The sequence below is a fragment of the Trachinotus anak genome, unplaced genomic scaffold (assembly GCF_046630095.1).
Source record: "Trachinotus anak isolate AG129_WGS33_773 ecotype Australia unplaced genomic scaffold, CSIRO_AGI_Tana_v1 ptg000026l, whole genome shotgun sequence".
NCBI lineage: Eukaryota > Metazoa > Chordata > Actinopteri > Carangiformes > Carangidae > Trachinotus > Trachinotus anak.
Genome location: NW_027273877.1, coordinates 1,056,858 through 1,076,609, shown reverse-complemented (window position 1 = coordinate 1,076,609; position 19,752 = coordinate 1,056,858). Strand labels below are relative to the sequence as shown.

The window sequence follows — 19,752 nt, the reverse complement described above, 5'->3', positions numbered from 1 at the left end:
ACCGCGAGGAGGAAGACATGGACGTCGATGTATGCCCTTTGATAGCGAGGTGCACCGTGACAGACCTGAAGGTTGACAAACAGCCAACCGACTGCCATATCCACAGAACTGATTTCTCAAAGCTTAAATGTTCAATTACTTGGATAAAATTCACAGCAAGGCCACCAATAACTGAATCACAATAATGATAGAAGCTACAATAATTGCTCAAACTTGCAGCAATGCCAGCTTTAAGAAATCATTCAAACATTTTTTTTAAGTTTTCTTTCATATTTTGTTTTTGAATAAACACTTCAAAAGTTTGAAGTAGGCCAAACTTTCAGCAGCAAACCTGAAAAAGTATTGGCGAGTGTTCAGTCTGAAAACAGCACTGGATTCAAGAACGACCAAAAGACGAAGTCAATCCAGGAAGTCTGCTTTGAGTAATATGTCGTACACAACTAGACAAGATTTTATAAATATTTCATATAATATTTTTTAAAGATTTGAATAAATATGGTACGTTAATACAGCTACAACCATTTTTATCCCCCATTTCAACAGTTGGAAGTTAAACAGTAGAATCAGGCAGTTTACACTGCAAAGTATTTTACCAGAAATGCTAACTTTTTTGCCGTATGAGTATTTATATATATATATCAATGAAGAGGCTGTGTATTTTTTGACGCAGTTGTAATGTCTGAACAGGCCGTGTACCATATGTTGCAGAATTATTTAATATGGCATAAGACACAGGTTTGAAACATCTCAAGGAACATTTTAATCTTGTATGGCTCTGTAAGAACTCTCCATTTTAAAGCATGTTTGAAAATCTCAAGATGCAAAGTTTGGGTTTTGGAAAGCCAAATCTTTTCTGCGTGCAGATGGCTCTTCAGTGAGATACTGTATTATTTGTCCTTTCCATTATTTCCCTGTCCTAACAACAGTGTTTCCCCCAGGATTGTTTTTGAGCAGTGTCGGGATGGGCCCCGGGGTGGAGGGAGGGAAACTTTGACACGCACCAATGTGCTGTTTCTTTTTCTTTTCTTTCTCTCTCACCTCTCCCAGGTGTCACACATCTCCATCATTTCAAATCAAAAGCCCTCTGCAGAGTGTAATTGCGACTTCAAGACATTGCAGCGATGGCAATAATATTACAGTGGAGGCTGCTGCTGCAAAATGTAAATAAGGGCAACACTGAGCAAATGTCTACATTGGTGAAATACGACCACAGGCAATTTCTGCTTGATGCATTTTCTTTTATGCGACAGTAGTTAGAGCTGAGTAATAGCACAAATTCACTGTCTAAGTCAGATGACATGCACTCTCTCAACCACCGCTTCTATCTAAAAGACAAGGCAGAGCTCCAAATAGGAAACAAAAATCACAAGGGAGAACTACAACAGATCCTGTGTATTGGCACATGTCTCTTTATTAGCCAAGTGAGAGGGCTACAAGGTAGGAGCCACGCAACAGAGATGGTTCTGGTCTGATCTGCAGCCAGGGCGGTGAGGTGCATGCTGGGTGGGAAATGACCACCAACCACCTGCCAAATGTTGGAGAAATTTCGACTAAGCCACTCTGGCAGGTAGCCAGCCAACGCCCAGGGGTTTTGTTCTCTCCACTCCAAAACTAAAGCTGGCTGCTGAAACAGATAAAGTGTCTGATTAATTTAGGAGTCCTTGAGCCTATGTGGCAGGAAGGCAGTGTAGTTTTGTTCCTCTGAGTTTTAACAGCAACACTAACTGTAAGCAGAGAAACAACAACATCTGCCAAACAGGCTTTCTTTATATAAATAAATGTATACTTGGCTCCTCTCCATCACCAGTTGTATTAACACCACAGTGATTCAACCTTCATCGTGTTCAAGAAAGCTTTGCAATCAGCTTTATCCTTCATGCCTTCACGTTTCCGGTTTCAATGTCAGATGATCTTTGCGTTGAGCAGTGCGGAAGACGCAGAAAAAAAAATTAAAGAAATGCTAAAAAAGAAAGAAAAACAGCACAGGTGTGTTTATCAGTCAATAACTGCATTTAAATGTGACATTTCAGACTCAAAAACTGTCCATCAGGCAGGTTTTGCCTGACAACTGCCGAGGAACACAGGAACTAATATCAAATTTCCTCTCTGTGGCTGGTCACAGGGGCAAGCTGTGCTACACTCAGCTCTGTAGCCTCATAATGAAGTGGCATTTTGGCGGGCCAAGCCTGCACTCGGCACTGCGTGCACCGAAGAAGGTAAACAACTCATTCATCAAGGCTTTTTTGTGTGCCTGCCAGGAGTGGGGATTGTTCGTTATGATGGAATTTGTTCTAAGGATCAACTTATCATCTGCGTCCGGGCAGACGTGAAATAGATTTGAGGTGATGTATGGGTGTTTGGGGCGCTGGTTTGTGTGGGAATATGTGCAACCAGAGCTAAAAACAAATGTGAGTGATGGTTTTTGAATAGTGTTGAATAAAGAAGTTAGGCTGAAGCCAGGGGTCAAAATGTTGTCTGCAGAGCTGGCCTCTTGGCTTGTCAGCAATGCTTGTTGTTGCTGCTGATGCAATTTGACACTCCTCCCCCACATAACTGACTCAAGACACAACTAAATACAGCTTTTGCATGTGTGAATAACCACATACATTTAGCAGAAAACTTCTAATCCTAGTAGCGTTAACACCTTGCTGCACCCATTGAAAAAAGCAGCAGTAACGTCATTAAGTCTTCCATCCTACACACAGCATTTAATAAAACCTGCACTGGTTTTCTCGTGTTGTGCAGCAGAGCAGTCGAAGAAGAGACTCTGAGTGTGTATCGGAGAGACAAGTAGGGAAGGAGGGAGAAAGATTTGATGTGGCTTCAAGGTCAGGTTGGGTTCAGTCAACACATTTTGTAAGCTGTCAGGCTTGGATTGAGCTACAGCCCTAAACAAATCAGGCTGAAATTTCAGGCCTGTGTTGTTCTCCTCTGAAGGTGGTTTATTAAACAGGTAAGTGGCATTTCTCTGGTTACAAAAACATAAAAGCTACATGTGTCTTTGAGTTATTTTCCTGCAGGCTAACAGAAATGATGTTTGAAAATCCTGTGTGAGTGGATGTTGATCTGCTGAGCCATGGGAGATCACATTTAAAAAAAAAAACAAAAAACAAACTACAAATCATTTTAATGAACTAAATGTAGCTGTAACTCTTTTTATACCACCATCATCAATCCTTTCTCCCTGACTCGAAAACGTGGGCACTGCTGGTTAGAAATGCAACCCACCACTTGCCTTTAGGGCAGCTCCTGGCCGGTTTGGATAAAGATTTTTTTACACCATTTATAGCTGTTTGACTATCACAGGCATTAGGCACCTGAGGCAGCATGGGAGACCACTGGCCCAAGGCGAGGTTATCACCTGAGTGTATACTCTGCACTATTTTAGAGCCAGGAAATGGATTCCCAAGTCCCACTGCACAGAGTTTATTAAGCAGTCAGCCTTGGTGCTTAATCAGAATTTCTGTGAGGCGAGAGAACTTCATCATCTTCGAGCATCTGATGGTAATAATCATAAAAATGATAATAGAAAAGATGCTGGGAAAGAGATAAGAGCAGAGATGAGCTCAGAGACAACAAGTTTGCTCTTCAATGAAATGTCTTTTTAAAAAAGGAAAATATGGCAATGTTTTATTATTATATTAATTCCATATTTTCTCCAGCTGCTGTGGTAATGTCTGCAGCTGAATGAATAGAGAGGGAGCAGTCTAGGCTGCACACAGAGACACTATTTTGAAGTAGATGGTCATTTTACAGAGCAACCTGGGTCTCGCTGGAGTGCTGCGTTAATGCTCAATCGGATGGTGCCGTGACATGGCAGGAGTGGTCGGGTTGGCACGGGTGAACTGGTCACAAAGACTGTACTCTTTCCATGGCCAGGAGGAGGGGACATGGTGAGGGGGGGGCATTAAAAACCACCGCACTCAGCAACTGAATCCAATCCCCTTAATCCTCGCTGGTATGCCCGAGCGACAAACGCCCATTGGTCTCCGCCTCAATTAGCGCTGATGGGGCCCGTTGCCGGACAGGTCAGGGGAGCGCCTGGGTCTCTCACCGTGAATCACCGCAGACTGTACGGTTTGCACAGGGAGCACATACCAGCGTAGCCCTGTGTCCCTTGTGTGTAATGGGCTCAAGGCGGCCATTGCATACCGTACATTCTTTACAGGACGAGCAATTTAAAACGCCTCGCTATCTTTCACAGGGTGCTGTAGAAGGATCTGGAAAACCCCCTCTAACTCGCCCCCATCCTCCCCAATCCCCTCTGTGCTTGAATTGTTTGGATTTATTTGAAGGGTGTGTTAAGTGCCACTTGGGCTTAAAGCTGAACTGTGTATTGAATTTGCAGTGATATAGCAATATCACAAAGCCTGCAGCATGGGCAGTTCAATTCATTTTTATAAAACAAGCAATCAATGAGTGAAGAACGGAGGGAGAAAGAGGGAGGGAAACACAGAGAGGGAGACTGGCAGACAAGCCATTATATATATGAGGAGATTGGTCCTTTGAGAGTCCAGTCCCGTTCAGTGGGAGAGATTTTCCATAATCCACTGCTGTAAAGCTATGAATGTGCTTCAAGCACCCATTGCAAGGTAATGCAGACACTGAAATGGCGTATTGCAATTCATATCGCAAACACCATCCCTGTCAAGGTAATCAAAATGTGATATTGTGTTCACCTTCCGCAGCTTTCCTTACACTATAAACCTAAATAGGAGAGAAAATCTCAGAGAACTAGAAGTGTACAGAAATACACTCAAGGTTAGGTCCCACTACTTCTCAGGCTGCTGCTGCTGCTGTGTATCTGATGCACCGCCCCATTCCCAGTCATCTCACATGGCCCAAGATATGCTGTCTGCCGTTCAATTATGTTCACTGTTTGCACCCGGCCGCTTCACATTTATACAAGACAAACCAATAAACTTTGGGAGTCAATAAATCCACCCTCTTTCATCTATCCAGCCACCCGACGACCTCGCTGACTCCTGTCTCATCTTTATATTTAGTGTAAACTAATGACACACACTGGTCACAAGGCATCACAGCCAAAATAAATCACCAACACTTGTGTATTTTTAATTGAGATTATATTACAGGTGGAGCAAGCTAAGAATTTGACTCCCCTGATGCAGAGAATAACCATAATGTTTCTGCAGGGTTTATAGTTTTGTTTATCAATACCTATGATGATGACTCAGTGACTTCCAGGCACAGCTGAGATTTCAAAACTATCTTTGCCGTTAATGCTGCCTGGGAAGAAAAACATGTCAACCACTGAGAGATTAAAGGTTGAACAGTTCCCCTTTCCACATCACTGGCGGGTTGGTGCTACAAGTGAGCCACAAGTGTCAAAAGACAAGTCAGCAACAAGAGCTAAAAAGCCTCACAGCTGAGGTAAAAAGGCACTTTTATTATTCTGGTTGCATTCTGATAACTTATTCTTCTTTCAGTTTCTGTAAGAGTATTGTTTGTGTTGATTGCAGGACAATAAATGTCGGGCCAAAGACCTGTTGATGTTCATGCTGTTCACATCATTGCTGCTCAATGACATTTGTGGTTTATAGATAGCAACGCAAAATGACAGCAACAATAACGTCACGATGACGAGCCAACAATATCACGAGCAAACAGCATCCACCCGGCCTGCAGGGTCCCCGAGACACTGTTACCCTTTAGTGGTTTTGGTGATAAGAGGTCACAGTGACCTTCATGACAGGGAGGAATCTTGGCGAAGAAGAAGAGGAGGAGGAGGAAGAAGGAGGGAGCGTAAAGCAGGCGAGGACCCTTGAGAGAGCCTGAAACAAGAGCATGATGAATGTACAGCTCGCAGTTTTTAATCAAGGATCAAAGCAGGGCCTCTCCGTCTGAGCAGCCAGCCTGTCTAGACTGAAACTCTCCCCAGCACATAAAGCAACATCTGCAGGATGCATTAATTACAGTAAAGGCCCATTCTGGACTGTTCTCTGGGGTACCAACACATCAAGCAGCATAGACTAAGATTAAATAGTCCTGTTTATGTGAATAGTTTGAGCCAAAAAGTTACTACACTCTGACAATCTGATATCTCAAGTTCATCTGCTCAAAAAATACACATCAACACTGAAGGTGATGAGTCTTTTAAGCCCAGACTTATCGTCTTCCCCATCATTTGTTTTCATTCAGTCAGTAATGGTTACAGAGGCAATTCATCGACTTCCCATTTCAGAGGTAGGCATGGCCTGCATTTACATTTTAGGCTTTTAGCTGATGCTCTTATCCAGCACGATTTACAATAAGCTGAGCAAGTAAGGTTCTGCTCAAGGACGCGCTGACAGGACGAATACATGTAGTGATGTGGAACATGTGACCCTCTGGTTACCGGGTGGCTTCTTGTTGGCCCCGATGACCTACCTGTCTGCTACAACTACAGAATTAATCAAGTAAAGCCACAGATCACATAAAGTGACTGATTACAAGAACTGAATGTCTTATTTCATTAAGGCACAAGGTCAGCCATATTCTTTAACTATCATTTCATTTCATTTATCCTCCCTGAATCCATGATGAATATGTCTATTAAGATGTGAAAAGATTAAAAAAAAATTATGCTCTCAGTCTGATTATCACGTGATTTATAACAACAATTACAGTATCAAGCAGAATAATCAGAAGCCTCATTTTAGCCTAGGATAGTGCCGCTCAAACGTCTTCCTCAGGTTCCTTCCAAGCCTACACCTCTGCTTCCTCTGAGGAGGGGAAAGCTGTATTAAATATGTATGTTATTTTAGTCCCTTCACTGCTTCTACGCTGCTGTTATAAAAAGACCCAGAGCCTTACAGCATTTGCAAATAATCCTTTGCATTTGCTTTGACTCGCTTGCAGCACCTAAGATTTACTGCATCAGATGGTGTCAGCCTCAGAAAAAAGTGCACTAAACTGGCCTTCAAATGATTTCCTCTAATTACTTAACCTCTGTGGTGCTTTTTCAGTGTACTGTCCTGTGTGGCAATACTCAGCCCAATGATCCTGGGAGCAGGTTGAAACAAATCGCTGCCACTGAAGAAAATCCCCTCAATAACAATAATGGTGTTTTGATGATTCGTAATTGTAGTGAAAGTTTAGACAGTCATTTATGTGGTGAGTGTGTTTTAAGAAGCCTCAGGCCTTCCAACCCTGCTAAAAACATCACTGTCTGATTTTTAAAAGCTTACGTGCCATGCCTTCCACATGATAAACACTAGAAATTGATTCATTTTCAATGTAATTCAGTAACCAGAGAAACTTAGGCAACATGTAAACAACCTGAGCTGAGTAAATGAACTTTCTGAAGGTCACCTGCTCTCCTGTTTTTCCTGTCTATTGCCGTTTAGTTTGATGAACGCCTGTCTCATGCAAAATAATGGACATTCAGTTCACCACAATTTCCTTTTGCAAGAGAAAGCTTTGACCCATTGAAGGGCTTTTTTGGAGATAAACATTGGCTTCCACCTTAAAAACACTACTTTAACTGCAATTTCCTCAAAGTCAATACCAAAACTGTGTGCATGAACAACAAATGCCACCACTGCTGATTCTTCGCTTTGATTCGTCACCAAATTGCACACAAAAACTATTCATGTTGCTTGCAGTGTGTGCAGAGCATAAAACACCTGGCCATGGTCTAAATTTAACCAGTGCTCTGACTGGTGGAAGGTCAAAATATCCCCAGCTGGACCCCGCACCGTGCTGTCTTTGGTCACCAGCCTACCTCCATGACAACGAACTGGTGCGGCGCTTTGTTTTTATAATGTTGAGGCACAGAATGATACACGGCCCTGGAAGGAAGCAGTCTGGCTAGTTGGGCCCGATGGGACATCAAGGCTACATCTGGCCTTAACAAATACACCTGTGCTTTTGGAGCCTAATGCATAATGCAAGAGAACATATTAGAAATAGATAGGGGGGAAAAAATGGGACAGAGCTGGTAGGCGCCCTCTGACTGCTCTAGGAATCACCCAGAACACTGCAGCAGAAGGGTACAGGATGGTAAGTAAGAGTGGTTTAGTCACAGCTAATGTGTTTAAATATAGATGCAAATTACCAACCATGCATACATTTCCAACAGATTTTACACTTTGGAGTTGATTTAAATAGCAATTATTGCAATAAACTATACATGCGTGTATGTTTAACCAGCCACGAGAGCAAATATATGGAAAGTCAACACTTTTTTTTTTCATTTCTTTAAACTGACTGGTTAATATTTCACCAGTTGATAAAAAATACTTATGTTATTCTCTTTGACAAATGCACTAAATTTACAGAATAAATAAATATTCTGCTCAGTCTGCCTTTAGTTTGTTTAGTTTCAGATTTTAATAACTGTATTTTATATTTGTTTCTGTTCATAGTGTGTCTGGGTTTTTTAGTTTTAACATTAAAACTTCATGTCTACTAATGATTAACTGCGTCTGGGAAGGTGTGCTGAAGGCAAAATTTTCACCTTGTCTGACAAACTAAGTTGTACAGAATCGTACTCAAATGATTAATTGACTAAAAGAAACAGGTTTATGGTTCCTACCCAAATTTTAAAAGTACTGTCTATTAATATCTTGCACTTGTTCACATTTTAACATCAATAGGATGTTTAACGTTTTGAGGTGAGGGACCTTCCAAAGCAGAGTTTCATAATCTGATAATTAATTGCACGCTAGAGGGAAAAGTCTCTTATCTCTATAAATCCTCTACAGGAAGGTCAGAGGTCACGGTCGACGACAAAACACCCACCTTGGAGCTATGAGAGATTTAGCGTCTTGCTAAAAAGCGCTTGACCAGCATGTACTGGGGAGCAGTTGATGACAGAGAGGCTTAATCTGGTGGCAGATGAATTAACCAAACTGGTAAATGTTAGTTTTCCCCAGTTCAATGAGACAGAACACAGATGTCCCAGACTGATGATCAACTTAGTCCAGATACCGTTTCAAGTTGAGTTTGATGTGTAGCAGAGCTGAAACTGAATCATCAGAACTGTTGTGCTGCTGAGGATTTTTTTTTAAAAACCCGGAGCCGCTTCATCCTCGCCATATTGATGTAACCTTACACTGGCATGCAAGAGGATCAATGTCTGTGTGAAACTGCTGCAGTGTACAAAACAGGAGGCCAAATGCGAAGGCAGAGCACGAGACTCGACTTATCTATCTATTGGCCTGAGCTGTGGAAACATGCAGAAATCCAAACAGCCATTTTCCTCAAACTACCTGCCAGACGTGACTTTTACGACAGCATATGACCTGGAAAGCTGGTGGCTGATTACCTGACTTGCATTCACATCATGTCAGAGGAAGAGAAACACAGCAGAGTCTTGTTGCTTCAACTTTGCTACCCATTCACACTCATTAACTCATTAGAGAAAATGAGGCGGTCATGAGGTCAAATGGTCATATGATGGGAAAATACTGCAGTTATGGACCATGTAAAAATACACCAGATACTGCGTGCTATTAATATACATAACTGTGTTAGCACCGACATAATTGATCATCTGGATTATTATCTAATACAAGTGTCAACACACTTTCACAGTTTCTGACAGTTAACAGTTTACATCAGGGCCAATAAAAAAAAATATTTGCCACGTGTCTAACTTTTAATCAAGGTTTCTCTCAGGCTTCGGCTCATATTCACAATAAATCTGACAGGATGTGAACGTGCTGTAGGGCAGCACAGTAAATATTTACCAATTTGCAGCTGAAGCTCACATGGGATCTAAGGCAGAGGTCACCTTTCAAACAGATGACCTGGGGCAAACATGCGCCCGCTGCAGCGTCACATTATCAGGTCCTTGGAAGTAAAATGTCACTTTCCAGTTCAGCACAGGGGTGTTTTCAAACTCAACCCAAAGCAGCAAACAGTACACAAGAAGTCCATTTACTATCCTGACACATCAACGCTTCTGCAGACAAGCTTGACCGAACATTAAACCAGTGCAAATTTCACATTTTTTCCTCTTTTTTGTGAACACAAACACCTCCTCTCCCAAAATAACGGGCTGAATATTCATAAATATCCCAAAATCCTGTTAATGGGATTTGTTAACTGCATATAGTGCACTAATAATAATGATAATAATGCTAATAACTGCAAAAAATACTGAATAATTGCTGGGCATAATTTCTTAAACCATACAATCATTTAGGGTTGCAACCAACAATTATTTTATAACTGATTAATCTGACAAATACTTTGTAAATGACCCAACTGTTTGGTCTCTAAAATGTCAGAAAACAGTGAAAAATAACAATCACAAGTTTGAAAAGCCCATCGTTATATCTTCTAATTGCTTGTTTTCCTGGAAACAGCAATTAATTAACCACAATTGTTTTGCATCAGTCAACCAGTCATTTAAGCTCTTCATATTTTTGCTGCATTTCCGAGTTTCATGCCACTGTAAACTGAATATACACATTACTCATTACTGTTAAGGAGCTGTATCGTTTCATTACTCCCTGTCTGGCGAAAAACACATATCTAACGCTATAATTTAACTTGAACATAATAAAAAGTCACATAAGTTGTTATTTGCCAGCAATTGTATTTTTTCCACTGACAGGTCCTTCTGCAAGTTGAAGTCTTTGAATAAAAATCTCAGCGTTAACTTACGTTTTTTTGGCATGGTGCAGTAGGCCTCATCAAATAAAACCACTCTGGGCTAAGTGCCCTGCCCTTATCAGAGGTTTCTTGGTGTTACCTTGAGCTGTGCCAATTCAACTTGGATTTCATAGAGGATTATTACTCCTCCTCAAGTAGGAACCATTCATTTCCCCACTTCAGACAGTAATGAGCAAGTGGAATAATCATCTGCTGCACTGTGCAATACCGACAGCACCTGGCTTTACACTCTAACCAACCCCAACTATTACCCTATTTGAGAAGCCTTTTAATTTCTACTAGAACGCTCAAAGACACCCCAGAGCTCACTGCTGAAGGACAATTCCACTGTGGCTTGAGATTTTATTTTACCCTTTCCATTTCTTAAATCTTAATCGCTTTTATAAAAAGGTGCACTAGATATTTTACAAGCCAGATCATTTGCTGCCATTTACTTACAAACCTAACAGCAGGCAAAGAACAGGCAATAACATTTTTAATTTTTTAAGGAGAAACAGGAAAAATTCTGCCTCCAGGTCCGATTCTTGTTCTGTTTTACAAATGAATACATCGTCATCTGTGGTTGCACAATGCTCTGCATCCTGTCATCACAACACAGCCAAACCAAGAGGTAAAGTGGCAAACAAAGTGAAACTATTGTTGTCTGTGTATTAATGTGTGTGTGTGTGAAAGGTTGTTGTTGTTGTTGGCAGCCTGGACCTGTCGGTATTTAGGGCGTGATGGAGGTAAAAAAGCACTGGTTTACTACTTGTCACCTCTCTGTCATGTGATGAAGTACATCACAACAAGTTCAGGTATCATGACACTTGTCTCAGTTTCCCAATGGCATTTACACTTTGTTGACCCATTTGAGGAACTGCCTGGTCATGGATGTTGAACAGGTTCACTAATTTTCATGGGCTGGATCCACTGGAACATCAAGTCCATGAACTAAATAAAAAAAAATATTACAATCTCTATAATTAAACCCAAAACAAACAGTAATCCTAACATTACAAGCTTCAAACTGATGCCCTCCTTCCTCCTTTTTATACTGATGTTTAGACAGCGTCTCTTTCCAAATATGCAGTCTAGTAAAAACATCAAATATGCTCAGGCATGAAGAAAGCAGGATGAAAATGCTTTTCTATGTTATTAACCAGTGAGAGCATTTTTCCCACAGAGGAACTGATCTTTAGGTCCACCCACAGCCATATAACCAATATGCTTTGCAGGAGGAATAGCACTCCTGGGTTGACCCCTTTCTCCTTATTACACCTCACTGGCCCCACAGACATTCATTATGCATCCACCCTTGGGAAAAGAGAACATATAATGGATGTTGTTCACCAACTCAAGGGCTGACAATTGCTTTGCTGTGGTGAGATTTTACCATAGCGAAGTTATAATAATGACTGAATGTGCAGAAAAGAGAGTTAATCCTCTTTTCAAACTTTCCGTAACCTTTGAGCCTATGTCCTCTTTTACCAACGAGCTACATTTCCAGTAATAACGACATGACAGTAAATAAAAGCTTTATAATGGACTTTTGAGGCAGATATTTTTCATAAGTACAAAGCCCTGTGGTGTTTCCAGCTATGGTTTTTTCGGCATTAACCACTGATTATTTACACTCTGCTAGTGTTTACCCACTGTACTTCATATTAACCCCATCTGATGATATATTTGACTTGATAATTAATAATTACATAACTGATTATCCTGCAAGTTGGGAGGGGAGATAAAGCAACCATCCTGATACAGCTCTATACCATCCCTTCTCTTCTCTAAACGATATTAAGATAAAGAAATAAAAACAAAAAAACAATTTGTACTGACAGGAGCTCCTCAAGGGCCCCTTGAGGTCCCCTGGCCCCATTTTGGGCTCACTACTGACATCTGCAACGTGAATGCACACCCCACACATGCAGGATGGAGGATGCAAAGAAAGGACACCAATAAGGAGGCAGAATGGCAGAGTGGGATTTCCCCCCCCTTCCCACAGGATTGCAATGCACTGCATTCTCCACAAATAACAACAAGCTATGCATTGCATTCTGCAGAGGTAACAATAAGCGCTGCACTGAATCCTCCACAGCTGACAATAAGACATGTACAACCCCTCCACACCCACCTGAAGAGCAGGAGATGAGGAAAACGGCGAAGGCCAGTTTGGTGGCGTCTCCCATTTTCCATCCGAATCTGATCCTCTGACTAGAAAGAGAATTAAAAAAAAAAAAAAACCCCAAAACCCCCAAAAATCTCAAAACGACTGAGTCAAATTAAATGTCCTGCTGCTCCAAGGAGCACTGTCTCTGCAGAAAGGACATCTTTAAAATGTCGAGATCGAGTCTAAATCCGAAATATCCCAGGTAATGCAAGCCTCACTAGTCCAAAAAAAGAAGTGAGGAAGAGGAGAAGGATGAAGGAGAGGAGGGGATGGTTGGTGGGATTTCCAGGTTCACAGACAAGCAATGGAGGTGGACTTGTTGGCATTCAAGCCAGGGCTGTCATGTACTTGCAAGGTCTGCAGCATTGTTATGAACAGACGTGTTCACCTGGAGGTTTTTAACCTGTTATTGTCAGAGCAGCGGAGCAGAGAGCCGAGCCACAGCCGGACAGGGCTAACATCCATCGGACTGGAAATCAAGCGCACTCCGCTCTCCAATCAAACTTCTCCTCGGTGAGCTCCGTCGCACAGCTATAAAATGTCAAAACGCGAGCATTTCCACTCCCTTACAGAGAAAGCTGCAGGTTTAAATCGCTGTTGTTGTTGTTGTATTCCGTGTAGAAGTGTTGGTGTCGTCCGACAGTCCGGCGGGGCTGCCCGGCCACAGCTCCGGCGACGAGGCTCCCTCCGGGGCGCTCACCCTCTCCGAAGTGGGACAACCAGCCTCCCCCCGTCGACGCGAACCGAAGGAACAAGTGGAAAAACTATCATTTGAAAGCAACAACCGCCGAGGCTGCTGTGAATCCCTGTAGCTAACGCAGCTGTCGAGTTCAGGACGAGCTGGTTTTCCCAAGTCCGTCTCCTCCTCGCCTTCTCTGCTCGGGACAATTTCAAGATGGCGTCACCGTGACCCGCGTCAGGTCAGCCAAACTGATGTGTGAAGTTTCCGGTTGAGCATTTCAAAATAAAATGTCACGGTAGAACGACGGCTGGCAAACAACATAAAAAAACAAGTCAGCAAACATCAGAAATGTTAAAGACTTAAAAAAAAAACAAACAAATAAAAACCCTTAATCATATTCCTTAAATGTTTTGTACTTTGTGTTTGGTATTTCCAGTTTTCTACCCCCAAAGTTTTGTTGATACTGTTGCTTTACTTTCATTTTGAAGGCAGAATTGTTCAACTTCCCTTACTAATCTGGCTCACTCTGGCAAACCAGACACTGCTTTACGGGCTAGGGATTGTTTTTGTTAGGGAGGGGTGCTCGTTTTGTACCCCAGCGTGTGCCCTTGCAAGAAAAGACGGGCGGCCAAAATAGGAAATATCAAAAGGTTTTATACCAGGTACTATTATCACATGTATTTGCAGATGAAGGGCTATTGTAGGCCACACTCTGAACATCTATATGCGTATTATTATGCACTTATTACTCCATTCTTACTTCATTCACTTTACTCATGTCCACTTTTCTGTTAAAAATACAGAAATACAGAAGAAAAACAATATATAGGAGATCTAAACCACATCCTTCGCCAATTTTAGTGATAGTTTATTATTATTTTGTGTCAACAATATGTTTATCACATATAACCCACCACCCCATGTAGGTCAGCATATAGCTTCATGCTGATATGTGCTACTATACGACCACATATCAGATTTCAACATGGGTTGAGTGCTCAGTAATAAATGCTGAGAATACCATGAAGTACAGATATAGGCTTGGCCCATTCCCAAATCTGTGTGACACTAATCTCTCTAATAGCCTGGAGCAGATCTCCAACCATAAGCGCTGCTAAACGATTAGGAGGTCAAAGGTCTCAGGGGATTTCTCTGCCAAGCTGGAAGCTGAGTCACCTGTTCTATATTGGACTGTTGGCGCTCATCTTGAGTAAAACGCACAGTCCTGTATGTAGCACTAACACGGGGCAGGTGAGGAGCTCAGTTCCTGTACATGTTATTCCCCTGGCAACGATTTTGAACTTTCATCACAAATGAACTCTCTCTCTCTCTCTCTCTCTCTCTCTCTCTCTCCAGAAAGCACGAGCACAGCCCTCCTTCGTCCTGGAAATGTGTGGGATGTTTATCATTTCACAGATTACTCACTCAACGATATCAGAACCATGCCTCAAATGACTGATTTCTGATTATATACAAGTACACTCGAAGCATAGTTATGTTCAACAAGCCGCTGCATAATAAGATTACACATCATTGTTAGATTCCTTTGTCTTGCGTCACAATTGATTAATTAATTTATAGGAATTTAGGGTGAACCCTGCATGAACTCTCGCTTTAACACTAGCTGCATGCTCACCTTACACTTCACCTGCAGGATTTGTACCATGAACGTACTCAAAGTATCATCAACACTTTAAGTGAAGATAATATTTTAGCATCAAGGAATCTTTAGTATATCTTTAAGAGAAAATAGTCAGACACAAAACATGTAACAACTGAAAAATACCCAGTTTCACCAGAGCAGATGCATTAGGTAACACCAGGTCATCACTCAAGCACAGTTTCATTAATAACCTGTCACTTTAGTCTATGAATCAGCTCTAAAAGTCTCCTGTTTTTGACAACTTAATATCTAATCAAAGGCGGTCCCACAGAACGGCACCTGCATCGAAGCCTTGGTGTTATACTGAAAGGATTTTTTTTCCAATTCCAATTCACTGTTTATAAAATGATGTTGCATTAAAGACTCAAGATGATGTTCATGATGTTTGATTGTGTGCCAATGACAAAACTGAACGGACAAGATGTTTTTTATTTTTCCAAACTTACTGTGGCGACACTATCTGGTTCACAGCATGTAGATGTACACCCTCAGTGAGGATGACACTGATGTAATCATCCTTCCTAAATTAAACACAAGCTTCATTCCAGGACTATCGTATGTTGGAGGATAAACATATTTACCCTGTTAGCAAAGCATACGTGCCACTCTGGTCTGCAGGACTCACTGCTAATGCAGACGACGACTGATTCAACGGTGGTGTTGTTGGGCCGCCATGAAGCATTCTCATGTCATCATTAAGTTAGACACCCCACCAAAATAAGAAGTTAGCACTTCACAAAAAATATACAAGATATGTCAAAAAGAAGAGAAAAAAGTCTGCTAACATAGAGGAGAAATGCATGTCTTGCACTGCACTCTGTCAGGCTGCAACGCTTTGAGCTGTGACTCAGCTTTTTAGGACAATGCCAACATGCTACTGTTGAGCTGGTATGGCCACACTATGTTCCACATCTTAGTTTAGTGTTGTACAAAATGAAAGTTCGACCTGATACAAAATCAGAGGATCGTGAAACTTATTACGCTTCACCCCGAGGAGGACGTGAACGCCTGTGCCAAATTTCATGGCAATCTATCCACAAACATCAACCTGCTGTAGGTGTTAGAGGAGAAGCCACGGGATCACCAAAGTCAGTAGAATACATTGGTTGGGAACCATGAAGGTCTGTATAACATTTCATAGCAATGCATGTGACAGTTGTTGAGCTATTTTAGACTGGACCAAGTTGGTGGATCGACCAACAGACTGACATTGGCATCCCTAGAGAACAGAAGTGGGGCTTAGAAAGGGAAAAGAAAGACCAATACTATAAAGAATAGCAGCAGCACTGGTTAAAAAGAAGAACCAAACTTAACGTGAACAGGAAGGTCTGCGGCGATGCAAAAGTGCAGATCATTTCTCTCCAGTCACTATAGTGCACAGCTTCCCCAAAATAAAAGGAACATATACATTGGTAAGCATTCAGCCATGACACAGGGATGACTTGCATTATGTTCATGTGCAGAGGGCCGGATGGGTTGTGTGTCTATCTGTCTTCCTTTGAGTGGGGAAGACCTACAGTTCTGGTCCTGGAGACTTACTGCCCAGCTAATCCCATTACTCAACTATCAGATGCCAAATCCCCTCTAATGGCATTACACGTGCCAGAATTACGTATGATGCTTGCTAATGAGAGTTCAGCAGATATACCTTACTGGAACCAGTGGCCCTTGCACACAGAGTAGCCCCATGGCTCTGCGGCTTAATGGACTCAGTATTGAGTGTCGAGGGAAGTCAAATTTATCGACAAAGTGCTTTTAACAAAAAGCAGGTTGCTCGCAGAGTGCATTGCAGAGCAACAAAGGATGTAAATACATCTAAAGCTGCGAGCAAACGTGTCGAAATTTTAATAGCCAACGTGTGTGTTGTTAGAGTGTGGGTGTGCATGTGACAAAGAGAGCTGCAGTGCAACACTAAGGGCAAATGGGCACTTTAAGATGCAAGCATGAATGATGAATGGAAGGATGGAGTTTCCCATACAAACCTCAAATCAGGCTGATGCTGCCTTGTCCTCTGCTCCTGCAGCGTCTGAAAAGGAGCTTTTCAGGCGCTGATATGTCCACAGATTTATTGTTGATTTGATGTTCAGATAACTATCATCTTTAACACAGTGGTGGAAGGAGTTTCAGACCTTTTAATGAAGTAACAGTACCAATATTGCAAAACAAAAAAGGTTAGTCCCGCTTTGAAAACGTCACTTAATCAAAGTAAGCATGAAAGGAAAAATGTGCTCCAATGATTCAGAAAAATTGTGTGTGTCATATTATTACACATTTATTTGCTTTCTTATTACCATTTTCACATTGTAGCAGGGAAAAACATACACCAGACTTCAGAGGAAGAAAATCTAATTCAAAGTAAATGATCCAGATCTGCCCCATGTTGGTTCTGATTCTGGGAACACTGAGTAAACCTGTCCCAGATGACCTGGGAAAAATCCATCCTTTATTCAGTGCAGATCAAGTGAAAACACGACCTCCTTGGCCGGGGTAATTAGATGATGTGGCCAAAATTATATGGACAACCAAAAAAATGAAACCCAGAGGTGCTTATTTAACATGTCACTACAACACCATGGGCATTGACAGCCTCCACTGTTCCAGTTTCAGACCTGTTACCAGATTTTGGAACCTGGCTTCAGGGATTTGCTCCCATTCAGCTGCAAGAGCATTAGTGAGGTCTGACACTGGAGTTGGGTGATAAGACCTGGCCTGCAGTCACTGTTCCAGTTTATCCTAAAAGTGTTGGATGGGGTTGAGGTCAGGGCTCAGTGCAGGCCAGTCAAGGTCTTTGACACCACACTGGGGAAAACCACTTTGTTGCTGACCTGGTTTTGTGCGTGAGGACATTGTTGTGTTGAAACAGGAAAGGGCCTTATCCCAACTGTTGACACAAAGTTGGAAGAACGCTATTGTCTAAAAAATCCTTGTGTGCTGTTCCATTAAGATTAACCTTCAGTGGAACCAAGACCAGGAAAAGAACACACTTTGGCACAAATTGACTCCAGTTTTTGTTCCTGGAGTACTAAATGAACTTATCCACTGAGATTAAGAAGCTGTTTTGCAAACATAAACACTGCAGAGAAAATATGCAGCCCAGCACAGGAGCAAAAATAGAATCAAAGTCGCATTAGAGAGACAGTGAAGTTCTACAGTGTGTGTTTCACCAGGCGGGAGTCCAATATCAAACCAGCAGCCTCCTTAAGGGCCGAAACTGTTGAAACCCTTTTTGAGATTCTTCAGCATCACTTTAAAACTCAGCAAGAGAGCAATTCTACATCATCTCTGCACTGTGCTCCACTAGAGCGGGCGTCACACGAGAAGCCCCTCTTGTCTAATTTAGCACTCGTGATTAAAAACAATACTATCAGCAGGTAGTTCAGTGGCTGGGCAGCATGCCGGATATTTGGACTCTATCTTAGCAGAGGCTCCTGCTAAAATCAAAGCCCCTACTTTTGCTCTTAAAGCGCCCAGGAAAATGATTCATACGCCTGCTTTCGGCTTGTCGCGATGCCACTCAGAGCGATTTATCTTGTCTTGGCTCTGGCTCTCTGTAGCAAGAGCAGGCCAACCTCCCCCTCCCTCCTTTCTGTTGTTTCAGCATGAATGATCTTTTCCATTGACAGCTTTGTTCGTCCCTGCAGGCAGATCTGCACCTGTAACCAAAGCCCGGTGGATACCGGCCTAATTACCGTTCTCATCTGGCACCCAGCTGCCTTCCTTGTCCTCGCACGAACCCATACAGCAAACCAAATAAGAAGAGACATTAGTGAGTTAAAAATGAGCCTTCATCGCTGTGTGAAAACCATGTATCTCCAAGGCAGCACAGATGAAGCTGCAAAGGAGAGGGTTTTGGGGTTTCAAGGACAGGAGGACACACTGAATCAGCCGAAGAAGAGGACAACACACTAAATTTACAGGAACATCATCAATCGTTTCGTGACAGTTCACGCTTATGTCATGGAGGCAGGTATCACTGACTTCTTAATCCCCAGTGAGCCTGCTGTCATGTGTAACAGCTACTGTTTTTACACCGAGTCATGCAAGAGCTGTCAGCAGCAGAGCCTCCAAGCATCAGGCTGTGAAGGCTGAGTGAGAGGGGAACGAGTTCCTTGTGCCCTAAAGGTTGATGGGTTCACTCAGAGCAGAACATCAGTGCTGGACAATGCCACAACAAGGCAGAGAAAAGCTATTTTACTGAGTGAATACCAGTATGACAGCATATAACTGTATGTGGGCGCTGAGAAATGAACATGCAACCTTGACTGAAGGTCAAATAAACAGTATTTCCTGTATTGGAGCGAATATTTCTGTTTTTTATGGTCATATTGAACTGGATGACCACAGACCAGATGATGACGCACGCAGCAGTTTCACACATTGTATGGTATAAACTCAGCGAAGGACAAACTTACTGTGAGGCTTACAGCTCTGGCATGAAATGCTTTTCATTAATTCTGTCCATGCAGTATGCACTCATATCAAGGCCTGCCACTGCAGCATTTATATGCAAATCTTGACCTTTGTCAAGCTGTTAGATGAATACTGTACATCTCCTTGTTCTCCCACTAAACACTTGTTTGCATTCAGACTTGCAGAATTTACCTAGCCTAAAAGTTACCAAGCAGCGGCCGC

At 42.2% G+C, this 19,752-nt stretch overlaps 1 protein-coding gene and 1 long non-coding RNA gene across 2 annotated transcripts in view; one reads left to right on the top strand and one right to left on the bottom strand.

Moving 5' to 3' along the window:
* Positions 1–12,876, bottom strand: part of LOC139609811 (activin receptor type-2A) — a 43,684-nt gene extending 30,808 nt beyond the window's left edge. Inside the window, exon 1 of the mRNA XM_071464792.1 lies at positions 12,740–12,876. Coding sequence (XP_071320893.1) covers positions 12,740–12,794 — 55 coding nt within the window. The 5' untranslated portion in view covers positions 12,795–12,876. The remainder of the gene's footprint in view (positions 1–12,739) is intronic.
* Positions 12,877–13,555: 679 nt separating this feature from the next.
* On the top strand, positions 13,556–15,493 carry LOC139609813 (uncharacterized). The gene is made up of 2 exons (XR_011685367.1): positions 13,556–13,695; positions 14,814–15,493. It is a non-coding gene; the product is annotated as an uncharacterized lncRNA (long non-coding RNA).
* The last annotated feature ends 4,259 nt before the right edge of the window (positions 15,494–19,752 follow it).